The sequence below is a fragment of the Gobius niger genome, assembly GCF_951799975.1.
Source record: "Gobius niger genome assembly, chromosome: 10".
Taxonomy (NCBI): Eukaryota; Metazoa; Chordata; class Actinopteri; order Gobiiformes; family Gobiidae; genus Gobius; species Gobius niger.
Genome location: NC_136861.1, coordinates 4,242,898 through 4,258,890, shown reverse-complemented (window position 1 = coordinate 4,258,890; position 15,993 = coordinate 4,242,898). Strand labels below are relative to the sequence as shown.

General features: G+C 38.4%; 1 protein-coding gene across 2 annotated transcripts in view; it reads left to right on the top strand.

The window, feature by feature from the left end:
- The first annotated feature begins 2,830 nt into the window (after positions 1 to 2,830).
- The window catches only part of mvp (major vault protein), a 43,482-nt gene continuing 30,319 nt past the window's right edge, over positions 2,831 to 15,993 (top strand). For both annotated transcript variants that reach the window (XM_079564383.1, XM_079564384.1), the window contains exons 1-4: positions 2,831 to 2,989; positions 12,655 to 12,831; positions 14,130 to 14,325; positions 14,402 to 14,525. In XM_079564383.1, the coding sequence (XP_079420509.1) occupies positions 12,668 to 12,831; positions 14,130 to 14,325; positions 14,402 to 14,525 (484 nt within the window). In that variant the 5' untranslated portion in view covers positions 2,831 to 2,989; positions 12,655 to 12,667. The remainder of the gene's footprint in view (positions 2,990 to 12,654; positions 12,832 to 14,129; positions 14,326 to 14,401; positions 14,526 to 15,993) is intronic.

Here is a 15,993-nt window from a genome sequence, read left to right as displayed (position 1 = left end):
AACAAAAAAAAGTTAGGATCAGTTTTGTAGGTCGTAGCTCCAGTTGAGAAGCTTTTAGGTTTGGGTAAAGCCGAACTGGGGGAAATGCGCTCGGTTATGGCGGGTGGTAAGAGGTTAACCCCTTAACTCCCGCCTGAACCGAGCACGTTTTCTTCAGTTTGGCTTTACCCAAATCTAAAAGCTTCTGGAAAAAGGTGAGAAAATAGCAACAAAACCGAGACGAAAACAATGATGGAAATGTGACAAAACATTGGCAAAAAAGTGACGAAAAATGGATGAAAAAGTGATAAAAATGTCAGAAAAATGTCACAAGAAATTGACAAAAAATGGTCGAAAAAATGACAAAAATTTGATAAAAATTTGATTTAAAAAATTACGAAAAAATGACAAAAATGTGACAAAATGTGACAAAAAAATGAAAAAGAAATTGATGAAAAAAGGACGAAAAAAAGACAAAAATATGATTAAAAAAAAGACAAAAATGTGATAAAAAAAGACAAAAATGTGATAAAAAAAAATGAAAAAAAAAAAGATTTAAAAAATGACAAAAATGTGAAAAAATGACAAAAAAGTTACAAAAATTAGTTGAATACCCAACAAAAAAATGATGGAAAAAAAAAATCTGATGACGTGAGGAAAAATATCCTCTCGGTTCAGGCGGGAGTTAAGAGGTTAAGCTACTCAAAAATGTGAAACATACAGTCAGTTCCTTTACATTTCTTAGCAGAACAACCACTTCAGTCCTAATGACAAACAACTGGCCTTTGTTGAAAGTGACACTTTACTTCAGGCGAGAATTTCGGGGGTTCGGCCCTCGATCTTTTGACGATGAAGAAAATCGTTCCTCCATCAAGCAAACTTGTCCACCCCTGATTTACAATATCGGGTTCATCTCCAAAGTCAAGAAATTGGGAAAATGGGGAATCATTTTGGGGGGAAATTTTCTGACAAAAATAAGAAGGACAAAAAAATTGTAAAAACTATCATTTATTTGAGCTAACTTGGATGTACGACAGTGTGCACCTGTGGGGTTTGAACCAACGGCCCACATGTTAATGAACACGTGTTTTATGGGTGTAAAACATGTTTTTTGTGGGTCACAGCTTGTCGTCCAATGGTAATGAGCGGCAATTATAGAATCAATGACCTAAACCACGGTTTGGGACACGGCGACCCGCTCATCAACCACAAAAATCTCCCCTAAAATGGGGCAACGTTTTTTGTGGCTGTTTTGGTGCTTTTTCCCCAAGAAGCTTTTTGGATTTGGGTAAAGCCAAACTGGAGAAAATGGAATCCGTTCAGGTGGGAGTTAAGAGGTTAAAAACTTAAATTAAAATGTCTTTTTCTCCCCTAAAGTAACATAAGATGGACTAACTTCCTGTAATGGGGTGCCGTGTGGTTTACGTGTCCATTTTGGGGTCCCAGCTGAAAAAGTTTGGGAACCCCGGTGCAGGAGGCAAAGCGGGGCGTCTCACGATCGGAAGGTCGGGGGTTCGAATGCCAACTTTTGCAAGTGCACGTGGTCGTTGTGTCCTTGTGCAAGACACTTCATCGACTGGACTGGGTTTTGGTCAAGTTGAGGACGTTTCGCTTCTAGTCACAGAAAAGTCGGCTCCAGTCCAGTCAAGTCCAGTCCATGATTCAACCTTTTCTACAAAGGAAGATATCGCTCTAAAAAATAAATACAACCCTGAAATAAAGGATGTTTAAATGCCACAAATTAATTACAAAGGCCATAATTAACTCGATTAATCACAGTCCCACCATTAGTTTTTATTACTATAGTTTTGTCATTCATATATGGTAAAATGGTAAATGGTCTCAACTTATAAAGCGCTTTTCCACCTACATTAGAAATTGATTTAAAAAAACGACAAAAATGTGACAAAAAATGACAAGGAAATGAAAAAAAAATTGACAAAAATGTGACAAAAAATGACAAAAAATTGACAAAAAAATGACAAAAATGCGACAAAATGTTACAAAAATTACAAAAATTTGATGGAAAAATGACCAAAATGTGACAAAAATGTGATAAATTGACGGAAAAAAGGACAAAAATTTGATAAAAATTTGACCAAAAAATGTACAAAAAAGTTACAAAAATGAGTTTCTGTCAACTAAAGGTAAAAAACATAAAATGAGAGGAAAGTATTGAGAAAAGTTCAATAAAAATGGAGGAAAAGGAGTAAGATTTGGACATTAGGCACTCAAAGCGCTTTACAGCAAGGATCCACTCACCCATTCATGCTCTCATTCATACACCAATGTACACAGACACTGAAGTGTCTTGCCCAAGGACACAATGACAATGTGCATTTTCAGGAGGTGGGATTCGAACCCCTGACCTTCCGATCATGAGACGACCCGCTCTACCATCTGAGCCACTGTCGCCCATTATCTCTTCTTTATTTTTGTTTAATTATTATTGTAGGTTTTTTTTTATCATTCTTTATCTATTTTATTATTATTATTATTTATTTTATTTTACTATTATTATTATTATTATTATTTTTATTTTTATTATTATTATTATTATTATTATTATTATTATTATTATTATTATTTATTTTATTTTTATTATTATTATTATTTTTTTTATTATTATTATTATTATTATTATTATTATTATTATTATTATTTATTTTATTTTATTATTATAGGTATTTTATCATTATTATTTTATTGTTGTGTCATTATTTTATTTATTTTTACATGTATTATTATTTTTACAAGCCCGTATTCAAAGTAAGAGCGGTTCACATAAAAAACGAACCGGTGCCTCTTTCCCCCCCGGACGCTGAAACTTGTGCTCCGCCCCTGGCTCACGTGCTGCCACGCCCCCCTCGCGCACAGTCCTCACTCACAGCCCCGTGGATCTGCCCGGACTTACCCAGGTCTGCACCAGGAACCGCCACCTCCTCCACTCCTCCAGGGTCCGAGCCGCTCCAGACCGTCCCGGACCTGCTGCACGAGCTCCAGTCCGCAGGTGAGACCCGGAAGTGGTGCGCTTTCTATCTTTATTTACAACAAACACACTAGAGTTTAGCTTAATATCCGCTTATTTTTTGAAGTTGCGTCGCACTTTCGTCTCGCGCTGACGCAGTTCAGGTTCACGAGCTCCTCCAGGACACTCCCAAACCTTCCCTTTACCTTCTCCCTTTTCTGCGTAAAAACATGCTCCGTTTTTTACTTCCGCGTCTGTTTTTAGTCCCAGCACTTTGTTTAAAATGAAAACCTGCTGCTGTTTTTAGTCATAAACACCTATAATTACTGCAAGGCACGATCATTGCTTTATTTCCGTAAGAATCTGCACATTTAGTATCAGTGATTCCACTTCCTGATTGCAAAATGATCTGATTCTGGTGGTGGACGTTTTCTGAAGGTCTGTTTTTAATGTTTTATGTGAGTGACGGTTTTGGGAAGGTCTAAATAACTTCCGCATTGACTTTAAATCACAGCAGCGACAACACTTCACTCACTTTAACCCCTTAACTCCCACCTGAACCGAGCACTTTTTCTCCAGTTTGGCTTTACCCCCAGTCCAAAAGCTTCTGGACAAAAGCTGCGACGAAAATTATAAAAAACAAAACTGAGGCGAAAAAAATTATGAAAATGTGACAAAAAATTTACAAAAATGTGACAAAAAACTGACAAAAATTTGACAAAAATGTGACAAAAAATTACAAAAAATTGACAAAAAAATGAAAAATGTGACAAAAAAATTGACAACAAATTACAAAAATGTGACAAAAAATGACAAAAAATTGATTTAAAAAATGATGAAAAAATGATAAAAAATTGACAAAAAAATGACAAAAATGCGACAAAATGTGACAAAAAATAACAAAAATTTGATTTAAAAAATGACATAAAAAGGACAAAAATGTGATAAAAATTTTACAAAAAAATTACAAAAAATTGACAAAAATTTGACAAAAATTTGACAAAAATGTGACAAAAAATTACAAAAATGTGATAAAAATGTGATAAAAAATTGACAAAAAATTGACAAAAAAATGAAAAATGTGACAAAAAAATTGACAACAAATTACAAAAATGTGACAAAAAATGGACAAAAAATGACAAAAAATTGATTTAAAAAATGATGAAAAAATGATAAAACATTGACAAAAAATGACAAAAATGCGACAAAATGTGACAAAAAATAACAAAAATGTGATTTAAAAAATGACATAAAAAAGGACAAAAATGTGATAAAAATTTTACAAAAAAATTACAAAAAATTGACAAAAAATGACAAAAAACTTACAAAAAATGCGATACAAATTTGATAAAAATGTGACAAAAAATTGACAAAAAATTGACAAAAAATTGACAAAAATTTGACAAAAATTTGACAAAAATTTGACAAAAAATTACAAAAATGTGATAAAAATGTGATAAAAAATTGACAAAAAATTGACAAAAAATTGACAAAAAAATGAAAAATGTGACAAAAAAATTGACAACAAATTACAAAAATGTGACAAAAAATGGACAAAAAATGACAAAAAATTGATTTAAAAAATGATGAAAAAATGACAAAAAATGACAAAAATGCGACAAAATGTGACAAAAAATAACAAAAATTTGATTTAAAAAATGACATAAAAAAGGACAAAAATGTGATAAAAATTAGACAAAAAAATTACAAAAAATTGACAAAAAATGACAAAAAATCTACAAAAATGAGTTGAATACCCAACAAAAAAATGATGGAAAGAAAAAATCTGATGACGTGAGGAAGGAGATCCTCTCGGTTCAGGCGGGAGTTAAGAGGTTAAAGCCCTGTTTCTGTCAATTAAAGGTAAAAAACATAAAATGAGAGGAAAGTTTTGAGAAAAGTTCAATAAAAATGGGGGGGAAAGAATTGTTCAAAAAGGCCGGTTTGAGGGAATTAAAGGTTAATCAAAGGAGGGGAAGAAGAAACTATAACAAAACTGGGACATAACCGAGAGAATATGTTGTGGTCACATGTGGAAAGTTTCCATTTGAAGCCTGTTCAGGACAATTGTCTTCTTGAGCGACAAAGCGATGCAAATTCATGTAAAGACGTTTGCAGCACAGTTTTGCATATTTATGACGGTTTGGGAAAAATTATTAACCTGTTAACCCCTTAACTCCCACCTGAACCGAGCACTTTTTCTCCAGCTTTACCCCAATCTAAAAGCTTCTGGAAAAAAGGTGTGAAAATAGCGACAAAACTGAGACGAAAACAATGATGAAAATGTGAAAAAATGGACAAAAAAATGACGAAAAATTGACAAAAAATTGACAAAAATTTGACGAAAAATGCGAATAATTTGACAAAAAAGTGACAAGAAAGATTTGACGAAAAAGTGTCAAAAAATTCACGAAAATTTGACAAAAATGAGACGACTGCCCAACAAAAAAGGTGATGAAAAAAAATCTGATGACGTGAGGAAAAAGATCAGTTTAGTTTTGTAGATCTTAGCTTTCAAATGAGGCGTTACACAGGCCTACAGGATTTGGGTAACGCTGAACTGGAGAAACTGCTCTCGGTTCAGGCGGGAGTTAAGAGGTTAAAGCGCTGGAACATTTGTTTTGTCTCAGAGCTTCGAGCTTTGATGCACATTTAAGCCCCGCCCACTCTGAGTCTCTGTGATTTCATTGGCTTCAGATTTACACCGTGAGTAACAGCAACGTGATTTCAGTCATAGACCGACAGGTGAAGAAGGAAGTCCTGGTCAATCTGCTTTCGTGCACCTTTCATACTTCTGCTGAATGTCAGAGCAAAAGATTGTAGTAGATTTTTTCAACCTTTATTTGCATCAATCATGTGAAAATATGTTTAAAATTTATAGCCGCAAGTGGCGATTATCGGCCCTCACAGACCGCCCTGCCCCCTTTGTCTCCCTCAATCTAAATGTACGGTATTGCTACTGCCTTTATGTTGGTTTTTTAAGTTTTTTCCCGAGGGTCTTAGTTTTGGATGGGTTTGTCAGATTTGTCAGGAAGAAAAAAAAGTTTTTTGACAATGCTGAGAACTCTGCTCTTAATTTATACATTATACAGAGAAAAATGTGAACACCGCGTTCCAAATTATTATGCAAATGACATTTTTCTCTGATTTCTTAAACTGTCGACTCAAATGAGAGTCAGCATCATTTTCAAGTCTTTCACTGGTCGAGGATCATTAAAATTAAAACTCCAAATCCACTGTTCCAAATTGTTATGCAACTCATCGTTTCAATACATTTTAAAGCTTGTAATTAACTGAAAATGGTCATTTGTTGTATTTGTAGCATTAGGAGGTCATATTTACTGAAATCAAAAGCTATTTCAATCAAAAAAATATTAACAGGTCAAGTTATATTTCACCATAGGACCTTCTTTGAGCAGCTTCACAATCCTTAAATCCATTAAACTTGTGAGTTTTTGGACAGTTTCTGCTTGGATTTGTTTGCAGGATGTTAGAATAGCCTCCCAGAGCTGCTGTTTGGATGAAAACTGCCTCCCACCCTCATAGAAGTTTTACTTGAGGCTCCAAAGGTTCTCAATTCACCTTATTCCGGACGTTCGCGTGGGCGCCGCCATGAATTGTGCCCGCCCCTTTTCTCCTATGTGTTAACATGGGGCTGGAGAAGTCCGCATAAAATCAGTCACTACACGAAAACAAAGCCGTTTTCAGGCCGCACAGAGAAACGCTGCAGTGTCGACATGTCGGTGCAAATGAACATCGGACATTTTACACAAATCAATCGACTAAACATCAGATTTGAGCGGAGAATATTTTCCCTCGTTCTCCGTTAAAATGAACGGGCTTCGCGCCCGACCGGAAGTGTCAGGAAAAAGAGGCACCGCGACGACGCAAAAAGAGGCAAAAGTGGGCGGGGCGGAATAAGGTGAATAGGGTTGAGGTCAGGGGAGGAGGGGGTCCACATCATGAGTTTCTCTCCTTTTATACCCATAGCAGCCAGTGATGCAGAGGTTTTCTTTACAGCAGGACATGGGGCGTTGTCATGATGAAGAGGATTTTGTTCGGGAAAACACGGCTCTTCTTTTTGTAGCATAGAAGACAGTGGTCAGTCAGAAAGAGGTCATTTTCACACCTGCACACAACTGCAGCCTCTGGAGGGTCCGACACCTTAATGTTCGGGAGACTCCAGAGGCACCAGCAGCTTCAAATACCTGTCTGCTGCTTTGTAGCTGCTGTTCTCTTCTAAAGTTAAGGTCTCGGAGGCATTATGGGGACGTCACAGAAATGTCTCAGTGTTTGCAACAATACTTGAGAGCGTGTAGACCTCTCGGAGACCGTACGGAGACTACAATGAAATCAAACCTGTTCATTTTCACCGAGACTAACTGGAGTCTCTTCTCATGTGAAGGGGATGTTTCCGTGACCAGCCACAGCCGCAACTCCAGTCTCCAACTAGTCTCCAGGCCGGTGAGACGGGCCCTTTGAAAGCACACGATCGATCAGAGTTGCTGTAACATTGATTTTCTCTTAACTGTCTGACATATTCGTTACATGTTCGTTGCTCACTTTGTTGCAGTTGTGGCAGGATCCTCAAGTTGGGGGAGAATAAATTAATCACTTCATGGGGGAAGTGGGACATAAAACGTTTTGGAACCACTTTCTATAAAAGCGTCTTCATCAGGCAGAGACCTCCTCCCAGAGTCGACGCTCATTTGGCTCCTGTTGGAACGGCGTCATCATCATTAAAAGACAAATGTGTCTCCGGCTCTGGCTCTGTCCCGGGCCGATGAATCCTGGTGTTTTTGATCGGGGTGGTTTCAGGTCGGGATGACGTCGTCTCTCTGTAGGACTGCAGTCTTCTGTCTCTGCAGCTGTAATCTAATCATGAAGACACAGACCGGAGGGAGATCGATATGAGGAGCATCAGGAGCAGGGCGGCCTGTAGGGGGCGGCAGTGAGGCCAATGTCTCTGTCATTGCCGGGACACTCGCAGACATGCCGGGACAGGCAAACTTAACTGAGGCTCGGAAATGGATCAAAATTACATCGAAGTCACAGCCTCAGCTTTGAGATGTTGTGGTGTCGTTAATCGAGCTCAGTGATGTGAACAAAACCCGTCAGAAATCTGTAAAAATGTGATGCAAACATTTACATTACAAAAAAAGGGCAGAAAAAACACTTTTCACATTTGGCCTAATTTAAGTCATTGTTTTAAACTATTTATTTTTACCTGTAGCATGTTTTTAATGATTTTTTTCATATTTTTTTCCCCCATTTCCCCCTCTCCCCAAATGTTCCCATATTTTTCCCCAATGTTCCCCTCAATTTCCCCCCAATGTTCCAATTTATTTTTACTTGTAACATGTTTTTTTGTGTGTGTGATTTTTTCCCCCCCCATTTCCCCCTCGCCCAAATGTTCCCCTATTTTATCCCAATGTTCCCCAACATGTTTTCCAATGTTCCCGCCAAGGATCCTCTATATTTTTCCCCAATGTTCCCCAACATTTTTTCCAATGTTCCCGCCAATATTCCCCCAAATTTTCCTAGATTTTTTTCCAATGTTCCCCAAAATTTCCCATATTTTCCCCCAATTTTCCCCTCAATTTTTCCCAATGTTCCCGCCAATGTTTCCAATATTTTTTCCCAATGTTCCCCTCAATTTTTCACAATGTTCCCTCACTCTTTTCCTATTTTTCCCCAATGTTCCAATTTATTTTTACTTGTAACATGTTTTTTTTGTGTGTGATCCCCCCCCCCCCCCCCCAATTCCTCCTCGCCCAAATGTTCCCCTATTTCATCCCAATGTTCCCCAACATGTTTTCCAATGTTCCCGCCAAGGATCCTCTATATTTTTCCCCAATGTTCCCCTCAATGTTTCCCAATGTTCCCAATAGTTTTTTCCCAATGTTCCCCCAAATTTCCCATATTTTCCCCCAATTTTCCCCTTAATTTTTCCCAATGTTCCCCCAAATTTCCCATATTTTCCCCCAATTTTCCCCTTAATTTTTCCCAATGTTCCCCCAAATTTTCCTAGATTTTTTTCCAATGTTCCCCAAAATTTCCCATATTTTCCCCCAATGTTCCCCTCAATTTTTCACAATGTTCCCCCAAATTTTCCTAGATTTTTTTCCAATGTTCCCCGAAATTTCCCATATTTTCCCCCAATGTTCCCCTCAGTTTTCCCCAGTGTTCCCTCACTCTTCCCCTTAACATTCGGACATTTTCTTTTTGAAAAATTCTTTTAAAAACTGTTTCTGTCCCAGAGGATGAAGTTTTGTAAAACATTGGGTTCAGTCCGAGTTTGTCCGGCTTTAGACTCGGCTTTCAAATCGGCTGACGCTGCGTTAAACTCCTTATGTCGATATTTGATTCATAATATTCAGACGTTTCAGACATTTGCTTTTCCAGGATTACTTTAGTCGATATATTCATTCTGAAGTAACATCTGTAAAACATCTGGAGAGTTCTTTATTATGACTTTATTGGTGGTTAAAGTGGTTGAACGTTGCACAAACTGGGAACCTGCCGGTGACTCTCGCTCACAGGTGCAGTGCATTGTGGGAGGCGGGCGGGGCCGAGTTTATCTGAGATTAGGGCCAGTTTACAGTGAGCGCACTTTGGACCCGCCCCGTTACCGTGGAGACGCACAGGAGTCGCCTGTGCTGTACAAACATGAGGCCAGAGGGCGGGGCCAGGTATTCAGGGGGCGGGGCCAGAAACAGAGAATAGAGTCATGTCAGCGTTTAAGCCCTTTATTATTGTTTGACCTCCTTCTAAAGGTGTAATTACTGAGTGACATTTAAGCCGTCGAAGTCGTTGCTTAGTAACAACAGCGCTGTGGTGATACTCTCAAAATGAACAGTGTTGGGGAAACACATTTCAAAAGTAATGAGTTACAAAATATTAGTGGTGGGACTCGATTAAATTTTTTTAAAGAGGGGGTATTCTGCTTTTTTCAGTCCCATAGCACCAGTCTATATCACACTACAATGATGACCAAACCTTCTGTTGGTCTGTAAATGCAGTAAATTAGAATAACTGCCTTATAAAATGTATAAAATGTCTCTCTCAAAATGGCTGTAGTGAATGTCTTGAAATAGGCCTCTGTCTCTTTAAGAACCTCTGAGCCTTTAGACACGCCCCCTCCACACGCTGTCTGTGACATCAGTGGGGAGGGGGTTCTGCTCGGAGGCGTCTCCAGGAGGTGGGGGCGTTCCTAGGAGGACTCAGGCAAACTTATCCCTAAAATGGCCGCCATCAGAGTTTTTACAGATGACTCAAAAACACGTGAATGTGCCAAGGCAACACTTCAGCCATGTTTTTAATGAGGGAGTGACAGAATAACATGATGGAAAGCTTGAAAAAGTCAATTTTGCATAATACCCCCCTTTAATCAAGTTAATAACTGGTGTGTAATTGATTAATCGCATTTTTACACATTGAGTGCCAACAATCCAGATAATTTTTCATGATGTTTGTAGCACCACAGCATATTCTGTGTTAGAGCTCTGGACACATGGTGTGGCTCGTTGGAAAGACGAGACTCTAAACTCTCCAGAGGTGGAAACAGTTTTGGTTCCTGACAAATCCAAAGCTAAACAGAGGCGAGTTTGGCTCAAAATCACAGATAGATTCGGAGATAATTAGTGTTTTATGAAATTCTCCTTTCTGATTCTGGTTCTGGATTGAAGACTTTAACAGGATGTTTCTCAGTCGTCCTTGGACCGATTTTAACCATTTAAAAACTCAGAGAAACGTTAAAATCTCAACAGTTTCGATCTTTCCATGTGAAGCCGCTCTGCTTTGTCAAACGCTCCAGAGCGAGAGAGAGAAGTGTCGCCCCCTCGGACAAAAACAAAGAAAAGAAACGCAATAATATATGTAAAATATCCAGATCTTGACTTTTTACAAGATTTTTCACTATTACTGTTATTCTGGTCATTCGACACTGATGTTGAACTTTGTGCCAGTTTTTGTTTCTTGTGGATCGACCCAGAGATATTAATCACCTGAAACCTTGACACTTTTTAAGGCAGAGTCTCTTCATGGATCGTCCTGTCCACAGCTTCGTCTTTGTCCCATGTGTAGATTAAAATCGAGGCGAGGTCTTTTGTGCTGAACCCGTCGTTCTCCTCTGAGGGACGACTTTAGACTTTCCTCTGTTTGACTTTCACACCGGGACATTCTCAGGTGGGACAGGGAGGAGCCGGACCCGTCCCAGAGTCCACACACGAGTCACAGGAATGTAAAGAAGTATAGGCGCAGCAGTGCTTTTACGTCAGGTGGTTCTCAGGGTCAGAAACGTGTTATATTTATCTATTCAACATGAAAAGTACAAACAGGCTTAACCTCTTCTTTGGCTATAGGCCTGTGTAACACCTCATTTGAAAGCTAAGACCCACAAAACTGATCGTTTTCCTCGCGTTGTTGCTGTGTCGTGTCACCTTATTAATGTTTTTTTTTTGTTGAGGTTTTGTCATTTTATTGTTGAGTTTTTGTCCCTTTTTTGTCCCCTTTTTTTGCCACTTGTTGGTTGACTTTTTGTTGAATTTTTGTTGAATTTTTGTCTAATTTTTGTCACATTTTTGTCACATTTTTGTTGAATTTTTGTTGAATTTTTGTTGAATTTTTGTTGAATTTTTGTCTAATTTTTGTCACATTTTTGTTGAATTTTTGTTGAATTTTTGTTGAATTTTTGTCTAATTTTTGTCACATTTTTGTTGAATTTTTGTTGAATTTTTGTTGAAATTTTGTTGAAATTTTGTTTAATTTTTTTCACATTTTTGTTGAATTTTTGTCACATTTTTGTTTAATTTGTGCTGCATTTTTGTTTAATTTTTGTTGAAATTTTTGTTGAAATTTTGTCACATTTTTGTTGAATTTTTGTCACATTTTAGGTGAATTTTTGTCACATTTTTGTCACTTTTTTGTCACATTTTTGTTGAATTTTGTCACATTTTTGTTGAATTTTTGTCACATTTTTGTTGATTTTTTGTTGAATTTTTGTTGAATTTTTGTTGAATTTTTGTTGAATTTGTGTTGAAATTTTGTCACATTTTTGTTGAATTTTTGTCACATTTTTGTCACTTTTTGTCACATTATTGCTGAATTTTTGTCACATTTTTGTTGAATTTTTGTTGAATTTTTGTCACATTTTTGCTGCATTTTTGTTGAATTTTTTTCACATTTTTGTTGAATTTTTGTTGAATTTTTGTTGAATTTTTGTTGAATTTTTGTTGAATTTATGTTGAAATTTTGTTGAATTTTTGTTGAATTTTTGTTAAATTTTTGTTGAATTTTTGTTGAATTTTTGCTGAATTTTTGCTGATTTTTTGTTGAATTTTTGTCACATTTTTGTCACATTTTTGTCTCATTTTTGTCACTTTTTTGTCACTTTTTTGTTGAATTTTTGTCACATTTTTTTTGAATTTTTGTTGAATTTTTGCCACATTTTTGTTGATTTTTTGTCACTTTTTTGTCACATTTTTGTCACATTTTTGTCACATTTTTGTTGCGTTTACATCCTTGTTTTCTTCTAATTTTTTGTGGCTCTTTTGGTGCTTTTTTCCCAAGAAGCTTTTTGATTAGGGTAAAGCCAAACTGGAGAAAATGGGATCCGTTCAGATGGGAGTTAAGAGGTTTTAATGTATGAAAGTGTCTCTTGTGTCACAGCTTCAGATCAACATTTCCTTTTCTCTGTTTTGTTGCAGATTTTAGCCGAAGATGTCGAAGAAGTCGGGCTCCCGCGCTCCGGACATGGACCTCCCCGTGGACGCGTCGATCATCCGCATCCCGCCGCATCACTACATCCACGTCCTGGACCAGAACACCAACATCGCCCGCGTGGAGATCGGCCCGCTCACCTACATCCGCCAGGACAATGAGAGGTGAGTCCACACTGCTCACGCTCGACCAGAGGTGGGTCCACACTTCTCACATACAACAAGAGGGGAGTCCACACTGCTCATATACAACAAGGGGGGAGTCCACACTGCTCACATACAACAAGAGGGGAGTCCACACTGCTCACATACAACAAGGGGGGAGTCCACACTGCTCACATACAACAAGAGGGGAGTCCACACTGCTCACATACAACAAGGGGGGAGTCCACACTGCTCACATACAACAAGGGGAATCCACGCTGCTCATATACAACAAGAGGAGTCCACACACTGCCGTTGTAGGGTGCTCTTCCCCCTCCCTGCGGATGGATTTATTCTGTGTTTTTGCGTTGACGAAAAAGTGACGAAAAAGTGGCAAAAATGTCACAAAAAATGTTGAAAAATTGAGAAATATGGACGAAAAAATGACGAAAAAATTATGAAAATGTGTTAAAAAATTGACAAAAATTTGAAAAAAAAAATAAAGAAAAAGTGGCAAAAATGTCACAAAAAATGACGAATAATTGATGAAAAAAAAAAGATGAAAAAATGATGGAAATTTGACGAAAAAATGTCAAAAAAATGATGAAAAAGTGGCAAAAATTTGACGGAAATTTGACAAAAAAATGACGAAAAAGTGGCAAAAAATTGACAAAAAAATAAAGAAAAAGTGCTCTCCCCCCCTGCGGATGTATTTAATCGTGTTTTTGCATTGTAGGGTGCTCTTCCCCCCCGTGGGTGTATTTAATCATGTTTTTGCGTTGTAGGGTGCTCTTCCCCCCCCATGCGGGTGTATTTAATCATGTTTTTGCGTTGTAGGGTGCTCTTCCCCCCCCTGCGGATGTATTTAATCGTGTTTTTGCGTTGTTTTGGGTGCTCTTCCCAACCCGTGAGCATGTATTTAAAAAATTGACGAAAATTTGACCAAAAAAATAAAGAAAAAGTGGCAAAAATGTCACAAAAAATGTTGAAAAATTGATTTAAAAAAAAAGATGGAAAATTGACGAAAATCTGACAAATTTGATTAAAAAAAATGAAGAAAAAGTGGCAAAAATGTATGGAACTTTGACGAAAAAATAACGAAAAAATGATGAAAAAATGGCAAAAAAAATTACGAAAATTTGACAAAAAAATAAAGAAAAAGTGGCAAAAATGTCACAAACAATGTCACAAAAAATGTCAAAAAATTAAATTAAATTAAATTTTTTAAAAAAGATGAAAAAATGATGAAAATTTGACGGAAATTTGACAAAAAAATGACGAAAAAGTGGGATGTATTTAATCGTGTTTTTGCGTTGTAGGGTGCTCTTCCCCCCCCTGCGGATGGTCATGGTGCCGCCGCGTCACTACTGCATCGTGCTGAACCCGGTTGCCCGCGACGACAACGGGCAGGTGCAGTTCGACCAGTCGGGACAGGCCAAGCTGCGCCACGCCGACGAGGAGATCCGCCTCACCCAGGACCCCTTCCCCCTGTACCCCGGGGAGGAGGTGCAGCAGGTACGCCGGCGCCCCCTGCTGGAGTCTGCGGGTCGTGTTCCCCACGGTTGTTCTGATATCACGTTCGTCTCCGCAGGACGTGACTCCGCTGCAGATCGTCTTCCCCGACACGGCTCTGCGGCTGCAGGCGCTGCTCGACTTCACCGACTCCACCGGCACCAAGAGGACGGCGGGAGACGAGTGGCTGTTCGAGGGGCCCGGTCTGAGACGCCGCTTTTTACACATTTATACGGAGATTAGATTCATGTGATCACAGGCGCGGCTGCAAACCAGGAGTTAAAACGAGCTTGAGCTTAACCCAGTAACTCCCGCCTGAACCGAGCACGTTTTCTCCAGTTTGGCTTTACCCCAATCCAAAAGCTTCTGGAAAAAAGGTGAGAAAAAAGCGACAGAACTGAGACGAAAACAAAAAAGATGAAAAAATGATGAAAAATGTACGAAAATTTGATAAAAAAATGGCGAAAAAGTGGCAAAAATGTCACAAAAAATTTACAGAAAAAATGATGAAAAAATGATGATCATGTGACAAAAAGTGACAAAAAATTTACTATTTGACAAAAAAATTACAAAAAAGTTACAAAAATGAGTTGAAAACCCCCCAAAAAATGATGGGAAGAAAATCTGATGATGTGAGGAAAAAGATCCATTTAGATGAGTTTTGTAGGTCTTAGCTTTCAAATGAGGCGTTACACTGGCCTACAGGATTTGGGTAAAGCTGACCTGGAGAAAATGCTCTCGGTTCAGGTGGGAGTTAAGAGGTTAATATGAGTACCGTAAATTCTCTAATACTGGCCTGTATTCCTTTAGCGGCCGGGTCTCCGACAGGGGCCGGGTCTCCGACGGGCCGGGTCTCTGACAGAGGCCGGGTCTCTTACGTCGTCTCCGCAACTTTTACTAAAACGATGACATCACAGAGTGGTGTCTGTGATCCATAATCTACTGACCTTAGAATGAGTTTTCTCATGGATCTATGATGACTCGAAGGCTCACTTCAGCCACGAGGGGCCAGTTTCACACAATTCCACACGTGTCCAGCAGAGGGCACTGACATAATAAGAGATCAGGATGTAAACAACACATTATAGCCACGTGGAGTGTGGAGGGAATTAATAATGACGTTTTTATGGTTAGGTTAGGTTAGGTTTCGGTTTCGGTTAATTTATTTGTACCCGTGGGTAAATTCGTCTTGCAATTCTGAGAACTAGTCGAGACATTATAACACATTATACAAAGATAAAACATTACACATATTAAAATATAAAGCTTGTAAGTCTCCAGATACTAACAGGATGTGCCTTTGGTACAGAGACAACTGAAATTTAAGCCACTTGACAGTAACAAAGATAAAAATCCGTGTCAGGGGCAATTTGATCCCGACTTGTTCATAAAGGAAAGGTTCGTGTGGCTTATTGGCATCAAAAACCGACGCCCAGACGGAAGCATCGAAACTCTGAATGCAAAGGATGCTCTGTGTCTTTGACGATGCTCTCTAACTGTCGATCCTGCAGAAAGTCCAAACTGGTCTGAGGCCGAGGACTTCACTTGACCAGCTGATTCAAGGCGTTTTTGTTTCTAACAGAGGAGCTCCCGTACCAGGCGACCAGGCAGAGCTCGGGTCGCTTCCATGAATGCCCGATAGAAAAGTTTCATCACAGTTTTATCTACATG